Below are 21,544 nucleotides of genomic sequence, written 5' to 3' on the forward strand. Positions count from 1 at the left end.
CATTTTTGCTAAAGCATCATGATCGAAGCTTTACAAAGCACATTACAAAATAGCATTTATGTGGAGTGTGGCTATTAAAACAAATACTTTGAGATGTGGCAGGACTCAACAATAAAGGCCCGTTCACACCAAATGTGTTTTTGCGTCTCTACGCACTGTTTTTCATTTTTTTTCTATGTAAACATGCGTTATTTGAACGTCTTTGGCCGCTGCAGCGCGTCTCGCTGTTTTTTCAGCATCTTGCGCAGAAGTGCCGCATTGTTTGGACGGCGTGTGAAATTAAAATGCCTCTAGAGACACCCGCTGCGTCCAGCTTTTCTTTATTGCAAGAACGTGAATCGGAGACATCGCTTGCCCTATCAGGATGGTATTGGGTTTTCATTGCATCTTATGTTTGCTGAACATGTACATGCGTTTTAATGCATTGCAAATGTAAATATTTGGTTTTCTATGCATGTATTGAACAATTATGCAAATTCTGATGATTTATATCCAAAGTAATGTAGTCTAATTAGCTAATATAGATGAGGTTTTGTCAAAAATAGCAAGAATTATTTATGATAGTCTAAACATCATCTGCAATGGGTCGAAAATTATAAATCACTGCATGCTATTGTTTTCCAGCAAAAGAGTGTTAATCAGTTCATAGCTGATGTGGAGTTACATTATAGCTGTAAAATTTCCAGCAATTTTTAATAGGGCTGTCGATTTAACGTGGTAATTCAGTGCGATTAATTAAATAAAAAATAACGCATATTAATAAATGTCCCCAGAGAGTAATTCAAGCTTGAAGTACCACCTGTTTTCTCCAGGGGGCAGTAATCAAAACTCCAGCTGTATAGGCAGCGTGCAGCTTATATACGCTGTCCATCTGACAGGTGTACATTGACACGTCCTTAGAAAATCCATTATAATAAATCTATCTCAGACAGATTGATGAATTCAATTGCAAAATGGATTGCTGTGGACTGTAGGCCAATGATAGGCTTATGTTCAATAATATGGAAATAAACAATATATTGGATTTTAAAGCCACTTTTTCTATTGACTTCTAGGTAACACTTTACAATAAGTTTCCATTCGTTCACATTAGTTAATGCATTAGGTATCACGAATATACAATATGTTTTTTACTTTGTTAATGTTAGTTATTAAAAATAGAATTGTTCATTGTTAGTTCAAGTTAGATCATAGTGCATTAATTTATGTTAACATCTTTCGATTTAAAAAATGTATTAGTATATGTTGAAATTAACATTAACTAAGATTAATAAATGCTGTAAAAGTATTGTTCATTGATAGTTAATGTTAAGTAATGTTAACAAATTCAACCTTAAAGTGTTACCGTCTTTTTTAATGCTTTACTCGTGCCACAATAATGTAATGCATTTTAATTATCTGTATAAATTTTTTTTAATAATATATACATTGTATTTATAGTTATTTAATCATTGTATATCAAATTATTGTTAAGAGGCTTCCTCAGCAAATATTTACATATGTGTTTGTGGTGAGCAGGGCGGAGCCGAGCAGCGTCTGGGCAGAGCGAGGCCGGGAAGATAAGTGGCGAATGACTTCCACCTGCGCGTCACACCTGCCTCGCGTTCCAGTGAGGGGAGGCGGGAGTACTTAAGGAGAAGAGACAGCGGCAGATGGGAGAGAGATGTACGAAGCTTGTCCGGGGGTTTGTGTGTTTTATGATTTGACGCAGCTGACTGAAAAGCAGTGCGTGTTTTTGTTTCTTTGTATGCTGAAAATTGTCATTAAATGTCTGTGTTTGTTAAGCCGGTCCCAGCTTCCTCTTTACCTTCTTAATTGCTACACTGGTGCCGAAAACCGGGATGGAGGAAGGACGTGCCGTCAAGGAGTCCTCACCACTGACAGAGGATCACGACGCCGAGGGAGTGCTCGATTCGGTGGCGCTGGAGCACTGCATCAACCAGCAACCTGAAGGGACGGCTGAGGGGTCCAGTGAGATCGCCCTGCGTCACAGACAGAAGTACGACAGCGAGCTGAGGGCCAGTCGACGGCGTGTGCGGGGCCAGTGAGCCCGTCTCTCTCTCCTCTCTCTGCTTTCTCTCTCCCTTTTGTTATTCACCCCCGCCCCCCCCGCCTTCGCCCTGTTCGTCCTCACAGGCACGCACAGGTCGGATCCGGAGACTGGTGTGACACGTCGATGCTCCCTCCCTAGAAATGGGGGGGGGGCGGAGAGAGTAGGTCACAGGTCAGAGAACTCCCCAACCTGAGTTCAGCGATGGGGGTATGTGGTGAGCAGGGCAGAGCCAAGCAGCACCTTGGCAGAGCGAGGCCGGGAAGATAAGTGGCAAATTACTTCAACCTGCGCGTCACACCTGCCTCGCGTTCCAGTGAGGGGAGGAGGGAGTATTTAAGGAGAACAGACAGCGGCAGATGAGAGAGAGATGTACGAAGCTTGTCTGCATATTTGAGTGTTTTTATGATTTGATGCAGCTGACTGAAAAGCAGCGTGCGTTTTTGTTTGTTTGTTCGCTGAAAAGTGTCATTAAATGTCTGTGTTTGTCAAGCTGGTCCCAGCTTCCTCTTTACCTTCTTAATTGCTACACTGGTGCCAAAAACCAGGATGGAGGAAGGACGCGCCATCAAGGAGTCCTAACCACTGACAGAGGATCGCGACGCCGAGGGAGCGCTCGATTCGGTGGTGCTGGAGCACTGTATCAACAGGCAACCAGAAGGGACGGATGAGGGGTCCAGTGAGATCGCCCAGCGTCACAGACAGAAGAAGGACAGCGAGCTGAGGGCCAGTCGACAGCGTGTCCGGGGCCAGTGAGCCCGTCTCTCTCCTCTCTCTGCTTTCTCTCTCCCTTTTGTTATCCCCCCCCCCCCCTCTCTTTCGCCCTGTTCGTCCTCCCAGGCACACACAGTTCGGATCAAACAAAACAGTTTTATTTACCAATGCCATTGTAGACATTTACTATTCACAGTTAGCCATGCATGAATTATTTAATCCATGAGTGAAAGTGTCCAATTATAGGGCGGTTACAATGATTAAGCAAGTAGCATTTCATGGTAATGTGATCCAAACATGGCAGCCACCATGAGAGGACCCTCCTGATGTAGAATAAAACAGCTATTATAAAGTTAATGATATGACTGAAGTCTTCATCTCATGTGAGTGCTCACGATTTAATAAATGTTTCAAAATTACTTTTAATTTTTTACGAGTAAAACATTTTTAATGAGGAAAAAATTAAGTAATTAAGCACGTCATTGAATGATTTATTTTCAAATTTTTTAAAGCTCAACAAAACGTATTTGCCTTCTATATAAATGTGTTTTACAATATATGACTAATAATATGCTACAAAAAGATGTCACTAAAAAGAAAATTATAATTTTGCGGTGGGGCTGGGGGTTACATGACTGCTTTGACTAGGCTTATATAGTCTTGTTCTCATAAACATACTGTGACTCAGCTGTGTATTGTGCTCAAAGGGACGCAGTATATATATGAGTGTTTTCTCTTACCCAACTCTGAAGTGGCCACCTCAGGAATGGTGATTCTTAACATGGATCCGGTGCTCAATTCCTGAACAAAAGAAATGTGAGAGGTGGATACATTACCAGCGCATACTAAATTAGCTACACCACAGCATACTACATCACATAGGGACTCAAACCTACAGGCGTCATGTTGCTATTTATATCTGTTCTGATTCAGAATGGAAGAATATTGCTGTCCCTTTGCTGAGAAAAAACAAGAACAATTGCTTCCGACGGAATTGACCTGGATGGACGAAAACCTCTGTAGACGTTTGCTATTTTTAAAACCCTTTCTAAGAAGCATTTCATCCTATGTAAGTTTGTGGCGGCAAGGTTGCGTTGACAGGCCTGCGAGGGGATTTTGTTTGGCAGGAACACATCATTCAGTGGGAAATGACAACACCGGCCCTGCAGACAGTGAGGCCCGACTTGCAGGGGACCAGACCTTATCGAGTCTTGTCAAAACAGTGACGATCTCCTGGTGCTCATGTCTGAGCAGCCACACCGCCATATCGGTCACGTCCTGTCACTGTGGCAGCACTCCATTACAGGCCGGGCACAGTATGACAAAAGCAATTACTAGCTCCCGCCTTCAGCGGTAGTGGCCAGCACAAACACGAATGCAACAGTCTTGACCTTGCTTGGCCATAATGTTTTGAAAATGCATTTAGAATTTAGTTGCAATGTTGTTCAGATTGATAGACTGATATATCAGATGGTTTGGGGGTTTTTACCCATTGGCAACGGACGTTAACCACGCCTGCCCAGCTGATTAACTCTTCGTGTCAGTTACAAAATCTACCAACAATGTTGTTCATGGTTACTGCAAATGGTTGCGTTTTCATATATTCTTTATTTTAGGGTGGATTGTGTGTAAATATTGCATCAATTAAATGCTAATTTAATTTCAGCTATTTTGTGCATGTTTCATTTGCTTTTCAACACTAATATAAGCACTATATTGGCATGAAGATAAAATGATATGCAGAGATTCTCTATATATAATATAATATAATAGCTATTCAAGTTGGATGGGTTCCAATTGACCACGATTAAAAATGCACATTCAAGAACTGTTAACGGAATGTCATGAATTATCAAAATAGAACCTCAATGAAGCACTTTAACTGTAATTTCAGTTCAAAGCTGCCAGACGGCACTGACCAGTGTGACTCTGTTACTGACAGGGTCTTTGAGCGTGTGAATGTGTGGAGCAGCCTGTTGAAACAACGAGTCCTCCAGCCACGATGATTCGTGGTGCTGCGTTGAGTTGCGGACCTCCAACACTGGAGACGGCATGCCAACCTGAGAGTAGAGAAAGAGGGAGGGAAAATATGGCATAAGGAATTAGAAAAACAAACATAAGTATGAAACAAAAATAACCAGTCATTCGCTAAGGTTATGAAAATCGTGAACATAAGGCTGATCTTTAGTTGCAGGTTAAATTAAAGATATAGGCAGATAACACAGCAAATCAAATTTAAAAAGTTTACTCATAACTAATTGCACTGAATTGCACGTTAAAAGCAAATGCTACACATCACAAAAATTATTTTCAGCCTTGCCTTATATGACTGTGAAAACTACATTTAAATGTATGGCTTCAGTATTGGGTTTCAAACGATTGTTGTAGGTGAATATAAACTTGCCTGAGCGTGAACCGAGTTTCAACCACAAAAAGTCTACCATTCACAATCTTTCCACTTACATTTTCCTAGCACCTCCATTTTATTTAACATTATTTACACAGATATTTACTGTGTGTGTTTTGAGTTTTATGCTTTATTCAAACCACGGGTCTTTTAAACACAAAACCAATTCTCTTTGTTTTTTTAACTTGATTTGAAACACTTGCAAAATAGGTACAGATTGATTACCATATTTATGTTCCATTTTATATACATGTCCAAATAACCAAGGTATTACCATGATATTACAATAGTATATGTCCAAAAAAATATATATAATACCATATTCAAAAAAACATGCCAGTTCCATAGTGCCTTTAATACCTCTTCATTAGCAGGAATGCTGATTTCCAATTAAAAAAAAGGAACAAACTGTTATTCCCATTTATTTTTCTGTACAAATAAATCAGCCACTCTTAATGTAGCTCTCGGTATATGGAGTCAGTAAAATGCTGTTTGAGGTTTTAGAGACATTTGCGAGCACAAGAATGACGTATGAATGACACAATCCTTCATGTTAAATGGCTGCTCTAAATGGGTTTTCTGTGAAGCACCTCTTATTTCCCAAAATCCATAAATACTCTCTATTGGTTATGATTAATAATTGATTTAGCCAACAATCAATAGTATATTTGATCCCATATCTCAGCTTAATCGAATTAGATTATCAAACCAGCATTCGATCAACTCGTGAGCCAAGTTGTGTTTGTTGTTTCAGAAGAAAAACAATGGAGCTATCCATTACATTGCGATTTAATTATTGATCCATTCGTAAGAACAAAGCGAATGGCCATTTGCATTAGGACTGGGACATCGACATCAAAAGTCCTCTCTAAAAGAGAAACTTCTTGCTGAGACATATAAAGACTCAATTATTGTTTCAAGTCACAAAATAATGTTTGAGGACACAATATCCCAGTTGTACCCCCAACGAAGTCCAATAATGGTACCTCCTCTAGTCGGCTTATATGCTGAACTGTAGCTCTGGCGGGAGTGCTCACGTTCTCCAGAGGGGTGCTCAGCTGAGGCTGGTGGTTTTGCACACTGAACGTGGGAGACAGAAGACCAGGGACAAAAACTTTGCTGACCTGAAAGCAAAAAAAAAGTGTTACGATTATTAGGAGTGATGCATCGGAATTAATAAACTTGGTTGAAACCGAAATCCACAAATCTGGACACAGTATGCCGAAAAACTCATTTACAGTGGCAAGAAAATGTATGTGAACCCTTTGGAATTTTCTAGTTTTCTACATGAATTAACAAACAATTCTAATCTTACAAAATATCTAAGCTTTTCAAGATAACTTTGTAACCCTTTCCAGCTTTATGCAACGCAACAATTCTTGATCGTAGGTCTTCTGAAATCTCTTTTTTGCGAGGCATGGTCCACGTCAGTAAAAGCTTCTTGTGAATAGCAAACTCAAAATGTTTGAGTGCTTTTTAGAAGTCAAAGTAGCTCTAACCCACACCTCCTCTTTGGAATAACTATCTAATTTATTTAAATGTTAAGTTTAAAATGACTGCGCTATGTTACTAACATCTAGACTCCAACTATTTTTTTTAAATATGGTTTAAATAAAGTGATACATTTATTACTAAAAAAATAAAAATACATTTGAAATTATTGTTTAATAAACAACACAAGCTGATTTTTATTTTATTTATTTGTTCTTTTAAAAAGGACAAACTGATATTTGCTATTTAACCATTTCCATTGCATTAACATTTTCAAGATTTGGCTTTTTGGTGGCCAAAGTTTCTGTGCATTTTTATCAATTAATGTGAGTTGAATCTGAACATCTCAGAAGAAAGTCAAGTATGACATTCTGTCTCAAGACATCAAAAATGAAAAGATAATACAGAGTTTTGCACAATTATTGGAGCCGGTTAAACAAATGAGGTTTTCTTGAGAAGAAATTGCTTGTTTGAGGTTAGTTTTAGCTTAACTTTTTGTTACCAAAAGTTGTTTTGTTTTAACTTTTTTTCTTTTGTTAGATGATGATTATATTAAAACTGACTTTTTACCATGTCTTCTTCATTTATTTTTGGTTCTTTTCAAATGCCTTTTATAGATTTTTTTTTTGTTTTTTTTTTTGCCTTGTCCCAGACCTTGACTTTCAAATGTTAAACTATGAAAATCCATTATCAAACTATGATAATCTAAACAAAGAGTGAATCGTGTGAAAAATATTTTTCAAAAAGTATGACTGTCTCAAAGTGGTCATTTCCACCACACCAAACAATTTTACTCCTAACAAAGATTTTCCAAAAGTTAGTGTACTTGTTAACCAAGTGGACAAAAGTGTCAGTGAAGAGCATGCTTGAGATGAAATATGAGACAAGTGATGTTTGAAGAAAAAGAAAAATCAAGGGAATTATCACATATTTTTATTGGGTGTCATTTCCAATCAAACTGTAATTTTGCAATCAAACGCAAAAAGCGTGTAAATATTAATTGTGTGTATATAGGACACTTAAAATGTTAGCTATGAAATTAGCCTTAGCAAAACAAAAGAAAACCCCATTTTATTTCAAAAACGTAAAAAATGTCATTTCCATCAGCATCATTTCACCACTGTATTCTGTTAAGCACAATACAGAATTTCAGATGTGCTGGAAATGACACTGTGGTGGGAATTTTCATGACATAAATCTCCTTTGTTGCATGTACATCCACAGTTGGACATTATTAGTAGCCTTTGTATTGTGTTTGATAGGTCACCTTCCTCAATCATGATTTCAACCAATCAACAGAGAGCTAGAAAATTAAAGAACTACAAAATTTGTTTTGGATGAGTCACACACATCTAAATCATCATTGATGCTGGAGAGAAATATATATTGTTCTATAAATAAATCATGCATACATTTGTAGATCTGCAGGTACTAACTTCTGACATTCCTAAATTATGTGAATTCAATGGTATAAACTGACAATCGATGATAAATATGCCTTTTTGTCTGTAAACAACCCCTCATTTCTCTCCAGCACTAATGACGGTCTATCATCCAGATATGAGTGACTCACCTGTAACCAATTTTCAAATCTCTGGTGATTCGTGGGGAACATGATGGAAGCACGTGATGTTTTGAAGTGACAAGACCGAGAGAAAATTTTTTAATGTACAGATGCCTTTGGCTTATTTAATAAAAGAGAGCTTTGCATGGAGAATACACTGCATATTTCAGGATGGTCAAATCTCCAAGCAGAAGACCTGAAAGTGAATAAATGATGCACGCTCACCCGAGTGACTCCAGTGTACAGAACCAGACTTCCATTGGCCTCAAGCACCAGCATAGCGTGAATGTCCTTTCAAGAAATGAAGAAATAATAGTTTAGGTCCTGATAACAACATTGGAGCAAAAGAGGGCAATACTTAGCAGCCATTCACACTGAACGTGTATTTTTGCGTCCATCTGCACTGTCTGTCAATTGTTTTTCTATGTAAACATGCGTTAAACTGACATTTTTGACCGCTGCACCGCATGTCGCTGTTTTAGCAGCGTCTCACGCAGGAGCACCACATTTTTAAAGCACCGTGTCAAGTTACATTTTTTTTTTAAATCTTTAAAGACACCTGTGTTGTTTTATTTATTGAGCTGCGTCTAGCTTTTTTTAGTGCAAGATCACATGCAGTCTACAACATTTATTGGACCATCTGCATATCAGTGATAAGCATGAAAACACCGATATGAAGTACAAATTTATTTACAAATAATTACGTAAATTTCTTGTTTAAAGTTTATAATTGGGATGCACCAATATTACATTATTTAGCCGATAACGATATTAACAAAAACTGTAAGCCGATATTGAAACCAAAATTTTGCAACTTAACTTATTTTGTCATCAGATAACTGTTTTACTTAGGAATGCTTAAAAAAGTAGAGTGTTACAAAAGTTTTTTTCCCTATTGTAATAAATAATATCCATTGAACATTGGATCTGTTGAACATGACAGGTCAAAATTTTAAAGAGAGCCACAGTGAAGGATACATACCTAAATAGGATAACATGATGATTGATATGAAAAAAAAAGGTTATTTTGCACTTCTAAAACATTTTAGCACTTTTAAGGTTCAGTAATCGTACAAGGCCATATTGCAATTTCAATCTTAATTCAATCAATCATACAGCATTAATGGATATCATACCGATATCTCAGAAGTTAAAGGGGACATGAAATGGAGAATCACATTTTCCTTGATATTTAGACATATAAGTGGTAACTGTACTATAAAAACTTTAAAACAAATTTCAGAACTCAAAACTTCCTCCCCAGTCTAAAAAGAGCATTTATAGTTGCCACCCCACTGAAACGTCTTGAAATCTGTCTGTTCTTGATGTCACGAAACATTGCTCGTTTGTATTTACACATCCCACAACATGCTTCACACCCTTGGCCCCGCCCACTGGCGTGCAGTTCAAGTCAAGAGAACAGGCCTTCCGTGGCTAACTATTCCAAACACAACACCAAAGGGAACCCATCTGAACTATTTTTTTTATATATATTCATACACGAGACAGACATCTCTGACCACTTGATACACATCTCGTGCTGCTTTTAAAAGATGCAGTGTCAAGTTACAACTCTGAAAGGGAGAAGCAATTCTCTTACATTCAGCTACTGCCTGTGTTGCTTTGAGCACAAACACGTATTCTTTTGCACATCTGTGCTATTTTTAATTGTTGATGTATGTAAACACAGGACGTCTTTGACCGTTTCAGGTTGTTTCTGGCGATGTGCACCTCAGTGCACCTACAGTATGTATGTGCGTAATTTCACTGTTCTTTGGACTATGATGTTTTCGTATTTTTTTCGGCTCATGTTAGTGTCGACTGTTTGTGAACCGTCAAAATACGATTCAAGCTTGGCAAAGGAACTGTTATTGAAGGATGGTGTAGTTAAACACTTGAAAAACGTAAATAAACCTTTTCATTCATGAATATTTCAAATGTCATGACTGTTTGATAGTTTATGGTGGTGAGTGTTAACAGTTGTGCTTGAAATGAATTCAGATGCAATGTGTTGGATGTGCATTATGTGTAAACTCTGCAATTTCCGTTTGAGTTTGCTGAATTTGAGGGGCTGCATGATGTTAGCCCATCAGAACAGTGGCCGTTTACGTTGAAGTTTTAAAGAGGCGCTTAGGGCCAAAAACAGGGTGGAAAATTATCATATATTACTAAATTGTGACTGTTTTGGTGCAAAAAAAACTTTCATAACATTATCATTGGACCTCAGTGAAGATAATAAAATAAAAATCACTTAATGACCCCTTTAAAGTCTGCTGGTTTCAAAGTGTTTTGAATGGTTTCCCTAATCATGTAGCCTATAGGTAAGTGCTGTTTTCACAACCGTCACATCCATTTGTGACGTTTTTTACGCATTAACGCAAGAACGAGACAGAATAAAAATTAAATATTACATGTTCATAGGAGTGCCAGCCCTTCTACACATCGCGGCTATTTTTAATTCTTGACTGCGCATTTGAATTCACAGAGTTTTTATAAGTGTGTTACTAATTAATTACAAATAATAAGAAAATCATATTGGCTTTTTCATGCTTATCACCGATAAGGCTGATAAATATCGGCAGTCGATCCATCCATAGTTTATAATAAATTTCTGTATGTAATATAAAGAATATACAAAACAGTAAAGCATGTTGAATGTACATAACATGAATTTGTAATGTTCTATCACAATATGTAAAAAGTGATTTCTATGGTTTAGAACTGCATAACAGAAGTGCAAATTTTTTTTAGAAATGCAAAATAATTTTTTATTATCTTTTTTAATCTTGTATTTATCTTTCATTGTGGCTCTCTTACAATTTTGTCCTGTCATGTGTTCGACAAATTCTTTTGTGAATTAATTCCTAGCAAAACAAAAAAAGGAGACCACGTAGCAAAATATCGTTATCGGCCTGTATGTTTTTTTTTTTGTTTGTTTTTTTTTTTATCTGTTTTCCAATTTTATACAATAAAATCTGTTTTACAAATACAATTTTAATCTTACAGAACATTCTAGAATATTCTAGATTCTACTCTATCACGATGTCCAATTTTGCCTCAAAGTGGTGAAATGTGCAACACCATAAAAAAGATCCACTATCTTTAACTACATTGGGCAAAATGGTTCACAATTTTTAAAGGAACAATATCAAGATGACAAAAAGCTTTTATGTTTCTCCTCACACAGATTTCAAATTCATGCCTCCAAAAGACCTATCAAGGTACTCACCTCTAGAGGAGCTGCATCTTTTGCAGTTATAATGGTCACTGATGCAAATATCAACTGAGAAGTTTCATTGCTCTCAAGAAATTTTACACACCTGTGAATAGCAAACAAGAGAGGTCTATAGTTATTCAAGTGCTTTAAATGAATAGCTATAGACAGAAAATTGGTCTAAAACAAACAAAACATTAACAGAAGGTTAGAGAAGAGAAAAACGTACTCACCTGAGCTGCTGGTGGGATTCAACCAGGAAGCACAGATACCTGTTCTCACACAGGTCAGAGGTGATGAAGACTTTAGAGGCCTGACAACCCTTATCCCTGCACACAGACACAACACTGATCGCATGATCTGATAACTTGCGACATATAATGAGGAGTTGGCTCATGAGGAAAGGGTTTAAATGTGCTCTGATGCCATTTCCCCTCTCTCTACCTCCAGTCTCTGAAGTCTGTCTTATAAAATAAAGGCTACAAATCTCACAAATATTTTTTTAAATTAAATAACTGAGCAATGAAGCTTGAGCAGACCTGGAGATTGCGCTGGTTTCAGTCCAAAGCTGCTCAATGCAGAGGTCAGGTAGAATGGGTTCCATCTCCGGCAGCAGGGCGGTATCGTTCAGGGTACTGTTGGGCGAGCCCAGGATGCTGTGCCCGCGTGTGGACGGGGTGTGGCACGACATGTTGAAGCGCTGAGCTCCAGAGAAGGAGGGTGCGGCAATGCCAGGGGAGTGAGCCCGACTGACCACCAAAAAATGTTTTTTTGAAGATTAATTACTGTGGTTTTTTGCAAAATGCTATATAACTGCTATTGACTGCTGGGTGGTCGCAAAGTCGTTGTTCTGTCTGCATCCGAGTTACACACCGAAGTTTAATACTAAGCATTGGGATTTTATTCAAATCCCTAATCTTAAGTATGAGCAATAGTACTACTGATCCCTTAGTGTAATTAGTGCACTACTAATTATTCATATGTCAGAATTTATGCACAGCATCTTACTTGAAAACAAATATCAATCACAGACTTAATGGCTTCTTGTATGGACGTACCTAAGAGCAGCCATGTTTGAAATGCTGGGCGAGTGAACCCGCGAGTGCAGGCCGGGGGAGGCAGGGATTCGACTCTGGTTGTGCAGGGCATGGCAGTGCAGGGGCGAGGCGGGTGAGTCCAGCCGGGTCACATTTCTCAGGTGTGTACTGAGGAAGCTGGGCGCTGAGTTGGGAGTGTGAATCGGTCCAGGCTGCTCTGGACACTTCAGCACGGTGGTCTGCTCCTGCAAAGAACATTGCTTCTTTAAACACCTAAATGTTTGTATACTGTGTACCGTATATTTACATGTATAGTGCATTACATTTTGATGTATTTAACCCTTTAAGCTCTGAGGGTGTTTTTAAAGATTTTCGGTTTCAGTGGCATACATACAAACATTATGACTACTCACAGGAGAAGTGAACAGCATTAATCATCTCCTAACAAGGCCACATGTCAAGGTCTAGGTAGATTAGATGGTAAGCGAACAATCAGTTCTCGTAGCCAACAAGTTGAATGCAGGAGAAATGGGCAGGAGTAAAGACCTGAGCGACTTTGACAAGGGCCAAATTGATATAGCCAGACAACTGGGTCAGAGCATCTCTGAAACAGCCAGGCTTTTGGGGTGCTCCCAGTCAGCAGTGGTGAGTACCTACCGACAATGGTCCAAAAAGGGACAAACCGGCAACAGGGTGTTGGGCCCCCAAGGCTAATCGATGCACAAGGGCAACGAAGGCTATCCCGTTTGGTCCGAACCGACAGAAGGTCTACTGTGTCACAAGTCACAGAAACTTTTAATGATGATTACAGGAGGAATGTGTCACAACACACAGTGCATCGCACCCTGTTGCGTATGGGGCTGCGTAGCTGCAGACCGGTCAGAGTGCTCATGATAACCCTTGACCACCACTGAAAGCTCCTACAATGGTCACGCGAGCATCGGAACTGGACCTTGGAGCAGTTCAAGGTCTTCTCAATCCGATTGAGCATCTGTGGGATATGCTGGATCAACAAGTCCGATTCACGGTGGCTCCACCACACAACTTACAGGACTTGAAGGATCTGCTGCTAATGTCTTGGTGCCAGATACCACAGGACACCTTCAGGGGTCTTGTAGAGTCCATGCCTCCTCGGGTCTGTGCTGTTTTGGCGGCACATGGAGGATCAACAGCATATTAGACAGGTGGTCATAATGTTGGCTCATCAGTGTACTTAAGGGTGTTAATAAGGTGGCGAAAAACTGCTTTTGTTTTGTCCCCAATCATGTCAACTGTAACTCAGTAAACTTTTGTGTTGATATGACAAGCAATCAAAAGTTATAGCATTATAACTTTGGCCCATCCGAGCTTAAAGGGTTAACTCCACTTTTAAAGTATTAGTTCACACTTATGTCATTCCAAACCACTTTCTCTCTTTTGCAGAACAAAAAAGGATAATTTTTAATGAAGATCCCAGTCCCTATTTTCAATCCAATGGCCAGTGGATAGTGACTCACTTTAAACTGTAAAAAATGACCCAAAAGTATCATAAAAGTAACCCATGTGCCTCCTGCACCATATCCCAAGTCTTCTATAGGCATACATAGCCTAACAGCCCAAAACTGAAGTAATTTTTCAGTGAAAATCTTGATATCCATTGCAGGTTCATGAGCACTATGAGAGAAGCTCGTTAACCGTGGCATGCATATTCATGCAAAAAAATTATTGATTTTAGCACTAAACAATGTAAATGTAAATTATGACAGAATTTTAATTTTTGGGTGAACTATTCCTATGATGGTGTGTTTTGCTAGTAGGTCATATTTCATACTAGATGAACTTGTAATTGAATTTCAACGTATAAGTGCAAATTACTTTTGTTTGAAAATCAAATATGGGATTAATTTATAAATAAATTAGCCGTTGAGATGATCCGTCAAGTAGGGCTGGGTAAAAATATTGATTTTCGTATGCTTTGCGATCTTTATTTGAACGATCTCATTATCGATTTTAAATCCCACTCTATGTGCAACTTTCTAAAATATGAGTAAATCACTTGCATATGCAACTAAAAATTAGCCTGTGATTAGCCAGTGGCTGGTAAATTTTCAGATTTAACTCATGAGTGATTGAAAAATATATACAGTATATAAGTAGTTCAGCACTGAGTTTGGTTTGACACGTTCCATGTAATGAATGTCCAAAGACTAAATCCACGCAATCCATTAGTCAATGAATAATGTCTCTTTTAATATCCTTTCTGTTCTTTACAGTCAGTTGTTGATCAAAAACAACAACAAAAACATTTAATACTAACCACACATTGCAAGGATGCGGTAAAGAAGCCATGCAACTCAACTACAACTCTTCTGTGAGACGCTCGCTGAACTGCCACTATTCTTAAAGAGACAGTACCGTTTTAGCTAGGGATGGGCTCGAGTACTCGGACATGGCAGCAATGTTCAATCATGAAAACGATGATCGATGGTGATCATGCATGATGTAACTTTTCTCTTAATCACAAACACAAACATGTCAAAGAGGGAGCTTACTTTTAATTTTGATATTATGTTGTGATTTTGAGGGGTACATTGATTGTCAGAGACTTCTCATAGCAACCAAACAGATATACACTGCAATGCTATCATTACGATAATCAAAAGAGAGTGTAATTAACAGTGTTTTGAACACCTGTCTCTGCAGAACATTTGCTAAACATGTTTCATGTCATTTCATGCAAGAATTTTGACTCGTTAATGGATATTATTCCATTATTAATTCCGTGACTGCCGTCTATTATTTTGAACGGTGTGGAAAAGCGACTTTAATAAATAAACGGATGGCTACCGCGATTAAATTAATCACAATCAGTGGCCATTAATTTGTTCTCCATGCACTTGTCCATGTGCATGATATGAGATATTTGTGTTGGAAGTGTCATGTTTGCAGTGATCGGATCTTTATGCCATTAAGATCAATCCATAATCACGTACAATCAATTGGCTTTCAAGGATCCTATACCTTGTTGTCATGATTAACACAGGCTAACAATTGGGGTAAATTCTGTCATGTGACTACATTTTTGCATTAATGCCAATTTTCTCGACTAAAAATGTTTCCAAACCTGTTTTTCGCGACATCTGATGTATCGACAGAGTTTATGCGCTAGAGTCAAACGGAAAAATATTATGTCGACACTTGTTAAATTTTAGCGATAATTTTGCGTCAGCTTTATATTGATGCGCTAAAACTTTTTTTTGCAAAAAATCCTTGGATGCAAACGTAGTTAATGTAAATACTTGTAAAAAGTATAAATTATGCATGTAAACAATATATATATATATATATATATATATATATATATATATATATATATATATATCTCTCTCTCTCTCTCTCTCTCTCTCTCTCTCTCTCTCTCTCTCTCTCTCTCTCTCTATATATATATATATATATAGATATATATATTGCAAGAAATATTTATTGATGGAAAACATGAATTTGTACATTTTTAAAAAGCCCAAAAGTATAAAAATGTAATGATAAAATAAAATGTGCAAAATTAAGATTTTCGTAATGTAACTAGTCAAAAGGTCCCCTGTATAATTAACAGCATTAGCTGAGAGAGACTTTTTTCATATGTAACTACAATGAACATTTTAACAAAAAAATACCCATGTGCATCAGAATTGAAAGCTTGTGAATCGAATCAGGAAACCCAGCCCTACTGTTAACATCATTTACTAATAAACAAGATTCTTTAATAATAATAAACTAATCAAGGTAACTTTGGCAGCCCTAGTTATGACATCATCCCTTAACCACTGACACAAAGACAAGGTGAAACACAGGAGTGCATTTAATGTACCTCAGGTGTGACTTTGCGCAGGGCCCAGACAGTGTGTGTGCACTGCTGCGTGTCATAGGTCAAGATGATAGAGGGCTCAAGGCAGGTGAACAGGACTCTCAGAGCGTTGTCTGAAACATACTGAAGCCGCGCCTCAAACAGACCTGAATCAATCAGAATCAACAAATATTATACATTCAAAAGAGGTCATGTTACAGTTATGTACATGTCATTAACCCTCGAGTATCAACGATTAATTAGGTCATGAGGTCATTGTCAAGCTTTCAGGGTTTTCACACGAGCACTAAAAAAATATCAATATTCTTAAACTTTTCTTCAGAAGGTGTGAAAATAACAAAGGACCTTACCGGTGGACTTACAAACAACAGGAGCGATTTCATCTAAAGGATGCAGCATGCTGAACAGGATCGGCAGAGGTTCCCTGACAACAAGATACGATTTCAATTATTTCAAGCTGACATCAAACTAAACTGAAGGAGCACAAAACTAGACATTTAGCAGAATGGTCAGGCTGCTCTTTTCCATTCAACATACATTGACATTTCAGTCTGTTTCTCACAAATCTATCACAGAACAGTGTCCTCTCTTAAGACATTCATTTTTGGGTGATTTCCCTTTAACATTGAGGACAATTTATAAGAGTAAAAAGCCGAAATAGCAAAGCCAAAATTTCCTGTATGCGTCATACCTGCTGGGACTCATGTGGCCATCAACTGTGATATTTTTGCGCTCCAAAAGCAGGCCAAACTTTGTTGACCAGAGAGTGGAAACCTACAAATGAAACCCAGCAATGAGAAATAAAACATTCAGTGAAAAGAAAAGGGAAACCTAAAAAGTTTGCAACAATTGTGACTATATTCACAATATTGCACTGCCTAAAGTGCATTGAGCATTTATAAAATGGCTAATACACAAGAAAAAAATTAAAGCCAAAAAATGTTCATTAAAACGCTGTTTCATTCAGCAAATTCATTAAGTACAATCCTTCCATTAGAAGATATATATGTGTGTATATATATATATATATTTATGTGAATAGTTGGCCTAAATGGGATCTGTGGAGTGATATACACAGAAGCAAGGTAAAGAGATGATATACGTCATAGCTTCTACTACAGTGAGTTTTAGTTTTATAATAAACATTTTCACATACAAAAAGCTTTTACAACAAGCACCTATGGAAAAAAATGAAAAAATTCATGCCAGAAAATTCTCACAAAACATAGCCCACATTACCCACAGAGTAAATTGCGTTGATCTAATGTTGACACTTTTCCAAACTCAAAACTACTCCCCTGTCTTCATGCCAAATAACCCATTACATCTCATGGACAACTTCCACGCAGTATCAGTCATGGATACAACAGTCAAAAACGACAGTTAGGCTGGTGAAATCCCTGATGACACTAACAAATGCTCTAGAATAACAACGGCTCTGAAAATTCCCTCCAAACTGAAGCTGATACAGCCAAATCTGTTCTGTGAGTGATGGAGTCCAACATATGACAGAGATCTGCTTCAGAGGAACTCAAAAGGGAGAGTGTGCAGAGATCAAACATTCTGACCTGGAAGGGAAGTGGAGATATGAAGTCTTTCCCACTCATGCTGTGCACGTTAACACAGGTGCTCTGGACGATACACACCGTTTGCTCCACAACGTCCTTTCCTGGAGATCATATGGGACAAAAATATCAACTGAATAACGCTGGGGACAATTTTGCGATAACGACCGGCTTGCCGTACATTATCTCGCTTATTACACAACTTAACAAATAAACAAACAGGCAAGAAATGTTATATATTTTTCAATGCGAAAATAGAGAGATACAAGAGACTAGCAAAGCTACTGTATGTGTGAAATAGGTTGCCTGAGGTAACAGACCTACAGTGTTAACCCTTATGTTCTGTTTGGGCGTTTTTGTCCGATTTGATCCCTTTATATATATATATATCAATTTTAACCTTCATCGGTGTGGTCTGGGTCATTGTGTCTTTTCCTCTTTTTACCATCTAAATTCACAAAAAAAATCCTGAAAAGATTCCATCAAGTTCAGGTAGTTGTGATGAAGAGGAGGGCGGGGCCGGGCTGTGAGTCCGCACGGCCGGCCCCAGTTGGGCTAATAAGCCGAGGAGAGGGATAAGGCCGAGCCGGATGAGGCAGTTTGGGAGAGAGAGAGCCACACGCAGCTGCCGTGTGTCTTTGTGTTTTGTGTCTTTTTGTTTCATTAAATATTACTTTGACTGTTCAGCCGGTTCCCGCCTCCTCCTTGCCCATTTGAACTGTGTTACATTGGTGCCGAAGCCCGGGAAGGAGGAGGGATGCGCTGTCGTGGAGTCTTTGCCACTGCCGTCCGCCCAAAGGAGAAGATGGAGTCGCCGCTGCTGGCCACCTGGACGCAGAGGAACAGCCGCCATCCGCGAGGGGCTCGCTGCTGGCCACCTGGAGCGGTGGAGCCGCTGCCAGGGGTGGAGGGGCTCGCTACCGGCCACCAGAACACAGAGGGGTGTTCCATCCGCCAGGGGTCGGAGGACTCGCACACATGCACACTTACAGAACTAAACGTCTGACCCTACATTGCATTTTTTGTTTTTTTTTGCTCGTTCCAGAAACACTTATATTCCTATACAAAACCATTTTTCTTACAGGTTAGAGTTTATTGAATAATAATATTATTGATTTATGTTTACAAAAAAAACGGTAGATAACAAAATACTTTCTCTAAGTCTTCTCTTTGTAACACCATGGTCAGGTTTGACTGTATATTGAGCACTACACGTGGCATTATTGCAAAAAATTAGTATTCAGAGCAAGTGGTTTAAAAAAAAAAAATAACATGAACTTTGACATTTAGAATGCCTCAATATTATTGCTGTCAGTCGGATAACATTTTTAAATCGCATACATTTTTATATTAAATCGCGATTAAACGCAGATTTTAAAAGTGCTTAAATTTGACAGTATATGTACTTCTCTTCCTGTCAAAATGCATTTTTTTATCTTAGGAAAGAAAATACAGCAAAATGTAATAATATAATGCTTTATTAACATTTTCCAAACAAAGCCATCCACAGTATAAAGACAGAAATGCACTAAAATATCACCGATTCAAGTAACATTAAATATTTCCAAAAGCCTATGTGGGAATTTGACTTATTGAAAGAACTAGTCACCCATAGGTTTTATTTTTATTCCAATGGGCATTAAATCTCTAAAAGTCTCATCCTCCACAATCTACCGGTAGACTCTAGCTATCCACTTTCCTACAGCAATCGTGAAGCCACGTTCATGATTTATGCAGATTTTACTTCAAACTTCACATGAAGACTGCTTCCAAACATAAACGTCTCATTCTGCATTTTGGTGATAATTAAGACTTGACGTGCTTCTGTGGTAATTAAAATGCGCCTTCCATAGTAATCAAGTATTTTTCAGCCTATCACCAAATAGCACTGAGAGGTCCTTTCTCCATCATTTGATCACGGAAGCGCTGTTTTGTGTGTGGGAAGAGATTCTTTTATTTACCGAGATAACCTCTGCAGCTCTATCATAGGAGAGTGTAACGGTCAACTAGCGTGTTATGACAGTACCACCCATAGAATGTCTATGGGACTGCCATGTTATGCTATTTTATGCTAAGGATGTAGGCTCTCTTGGTAGAAGGGCTCTGGTGTGAGTGTGTTGTGAAGTTTGGTCAGTGTAATGACTCCGGGCAGACACATTACAAAGGTTCCGCCCTCCCAACAAGTGTTTATGCTTGTTTATGTTGTATTAACAGTAAATGTGTTAATCACGATTAAGAAAAATTAAAGTGTTAAACTTTCATTAATCGCATGCATTAACGCATTAATTCTGACAGCTCTATTAAATATATTTCCAAATGTATAACTTGTGATAATATCTATAAATTAAGTTACAACACTGGGTTACATACACCATTCAACAATAAGGGGAACACGAGGCCACCTATAGGTTATACTTGACATTGCTATGAAATTGCATATTTTTGTCATTTTTTCCAGCAGATTGTAGCAGAAACACCTAATGCATGACATATTTATGACACCTTTTCATAAATATTCAACTATTCAAAAAGTATAATATTTTATATAAATATTTAATGGTGTAATTTGAGCTAATTGTGTTCTAAATCTATACAGACCACCAAAAATTCAAAAATTGTGGGCCTGGGTAGCTCAGTGGTAAAATACACTGGCTACCACCCCTGGAGTTTGCTAGCTAGTTCGAATCCCAGGGCATGCTGAGTGACTCCAGCCAGGTCTCCTAAGCAACCAAATTGGCCCGGTTGCTAGGGAGGGTAGAGTCACATGGGGTAACCCCCTCGTGGTCGCTATAATGTGGTTCGTTCTTGGTGGGGCGTGTGGTGAGTTGAGCGTGGTTGCCGCGGTGGATGGTGTGAAGCCTCCACACGCGCTATGTTTCTGTGGCAGCGTGCTCAACAAGCCACGTGATAAGATGCGTGGGTTGACGGTCTCAGACGTGGAGGCAACTGGGATTCATCCTCCGCCACCCGGACTGAGGCGAATCACTATGCGACCACGAGAACTTAGAGCACATTGGGAATTGGGCATTCCAAATTGGGAGAAAAAGGGGGAAAATCCAAAAAAGAACTATGAAAGCAGTTAGTTTAGAGGTGTGACAAGCAAAATATGTCAATAAATGTGTAATTGCATATTTTGGAAAAGACACGTTCCACGAAGACTGCTCCAGACATTTTTGTGTTTTTGTATCCAATATAAACAGAACACAAGGGTTAAGTGGTCATTATACGAAAATATTTGACCACAGATTGCTGCGATTGACCAATCAGAATCAAGTATTCCATACAATAGAAATCAATAAATACATGTGATTATAATAATACAATTAATTTACCATCTTTTTTAGATGCAGGGACGGTGAAATTGCACCACAGAGCCTGTGAAAAAGTTACGTGAAATCGTAAGTATGACAAAGTGATAGATGCCAGGCACATACACATTCTGCATGATTGTTTCGTTGCTCATACCTGTTGAACGAGGCTGTCCACTGTGAATGCCTTGTACACATATGAGGCTTGATTCTTACTGCCACGACTCCATATGACCATGTTTCCTGCCACATACAGCTCCTCTTCGTACTCAACATCATCAGGAGCTGTGCCCTTCCTCAGCTGCCAGCACTCCTGCCAATCACAACATCACAATCTTACTTGCAACATC

At 38.5% G+C, this 21,544-nt stretch overlaps 1 protein-coding gene across 3 annotated transcripts in view; it reads right to left on the bottom strand.

Annotated features, from left to right (window-relative positions):
* The window catches only part of LOC127411911 (anaphase-promoting complex subunit 1-like), a 97,970-nt gene that overhangs the window by 71,123 nt on the left and 5,303 nt on the right, over positions 1-21,544 (bottom strand). For 2 of the 3 annotated variants that reach the window (XM_051647804.1, XM_051647806.1), the window contains exons 3-16: positions 21,352-21,507; positions 21,219-21,261; positions 17,890-17,990; positions 17,013-17,095; positions 16,672-16,745; positions 16,325-16,467; positions 12,499-12,722; positions 11,980-12,189; positions 11,674-11,769; positions 11,456-11,546; positions 8,452-8,517; positions 6,158-6,295; positions 4,684-4,824; positions 3,505-3,565 (exon numbers count right to left, since the gene is read on the bottom strand). In XM_051647804.1, coding sequence (XP_051503764.1) covers positions 3,505-3,565; positions 4,684-4,824; positions 6,158-6,295; positions 8,452-8,517; positions 11,456-11,546; positions 11,674-11,769; positions 11,980-12,189; positions 12,499-12,722; positions 16,325-16,467; positions 16,672-16,745; positions 17,013-17,095; positions 17,890-17,990; positions 21,219-21,261; positions 21,352-21,507 — 1,627 coding nt within the window. The remainder of the gene's footprint in view (positions 1-3,504; positions 3,566-4,683; positions 4,825-6,157; positions 6,296-8,451; positions 8,518-11,455; positions 11,547-11,673; positions 11,770-11,979; positions 12,190-12,498; positions 12,723-16,324; positions 16,468-16,671; positions 16,746-17,012; positions 17,096-17,889; positions 17,991-21,218; positions 21,262-21,351; positions 21,508-21,544) is intronic. The other variant, XM_051647805.1, reaches the window with a different exon arrangement.

This window comes from Myxocyprinus asiaticus, chromosome 21 (assembly GCF_019703515.2).
Source record: "Myxocyprinus asiaticus isolate MX2 ecotype Aquarium Trade chromosome 21, UBuf_Myxa_2, whole genome shotgun sequence".
Lineage (NCBI taxonomy): Eukaryota > Metazoa > Chordata > Actinopteri > Cypriniformes > Catostomidae > Myxocyprinus > Myxocyprinus asiaticus.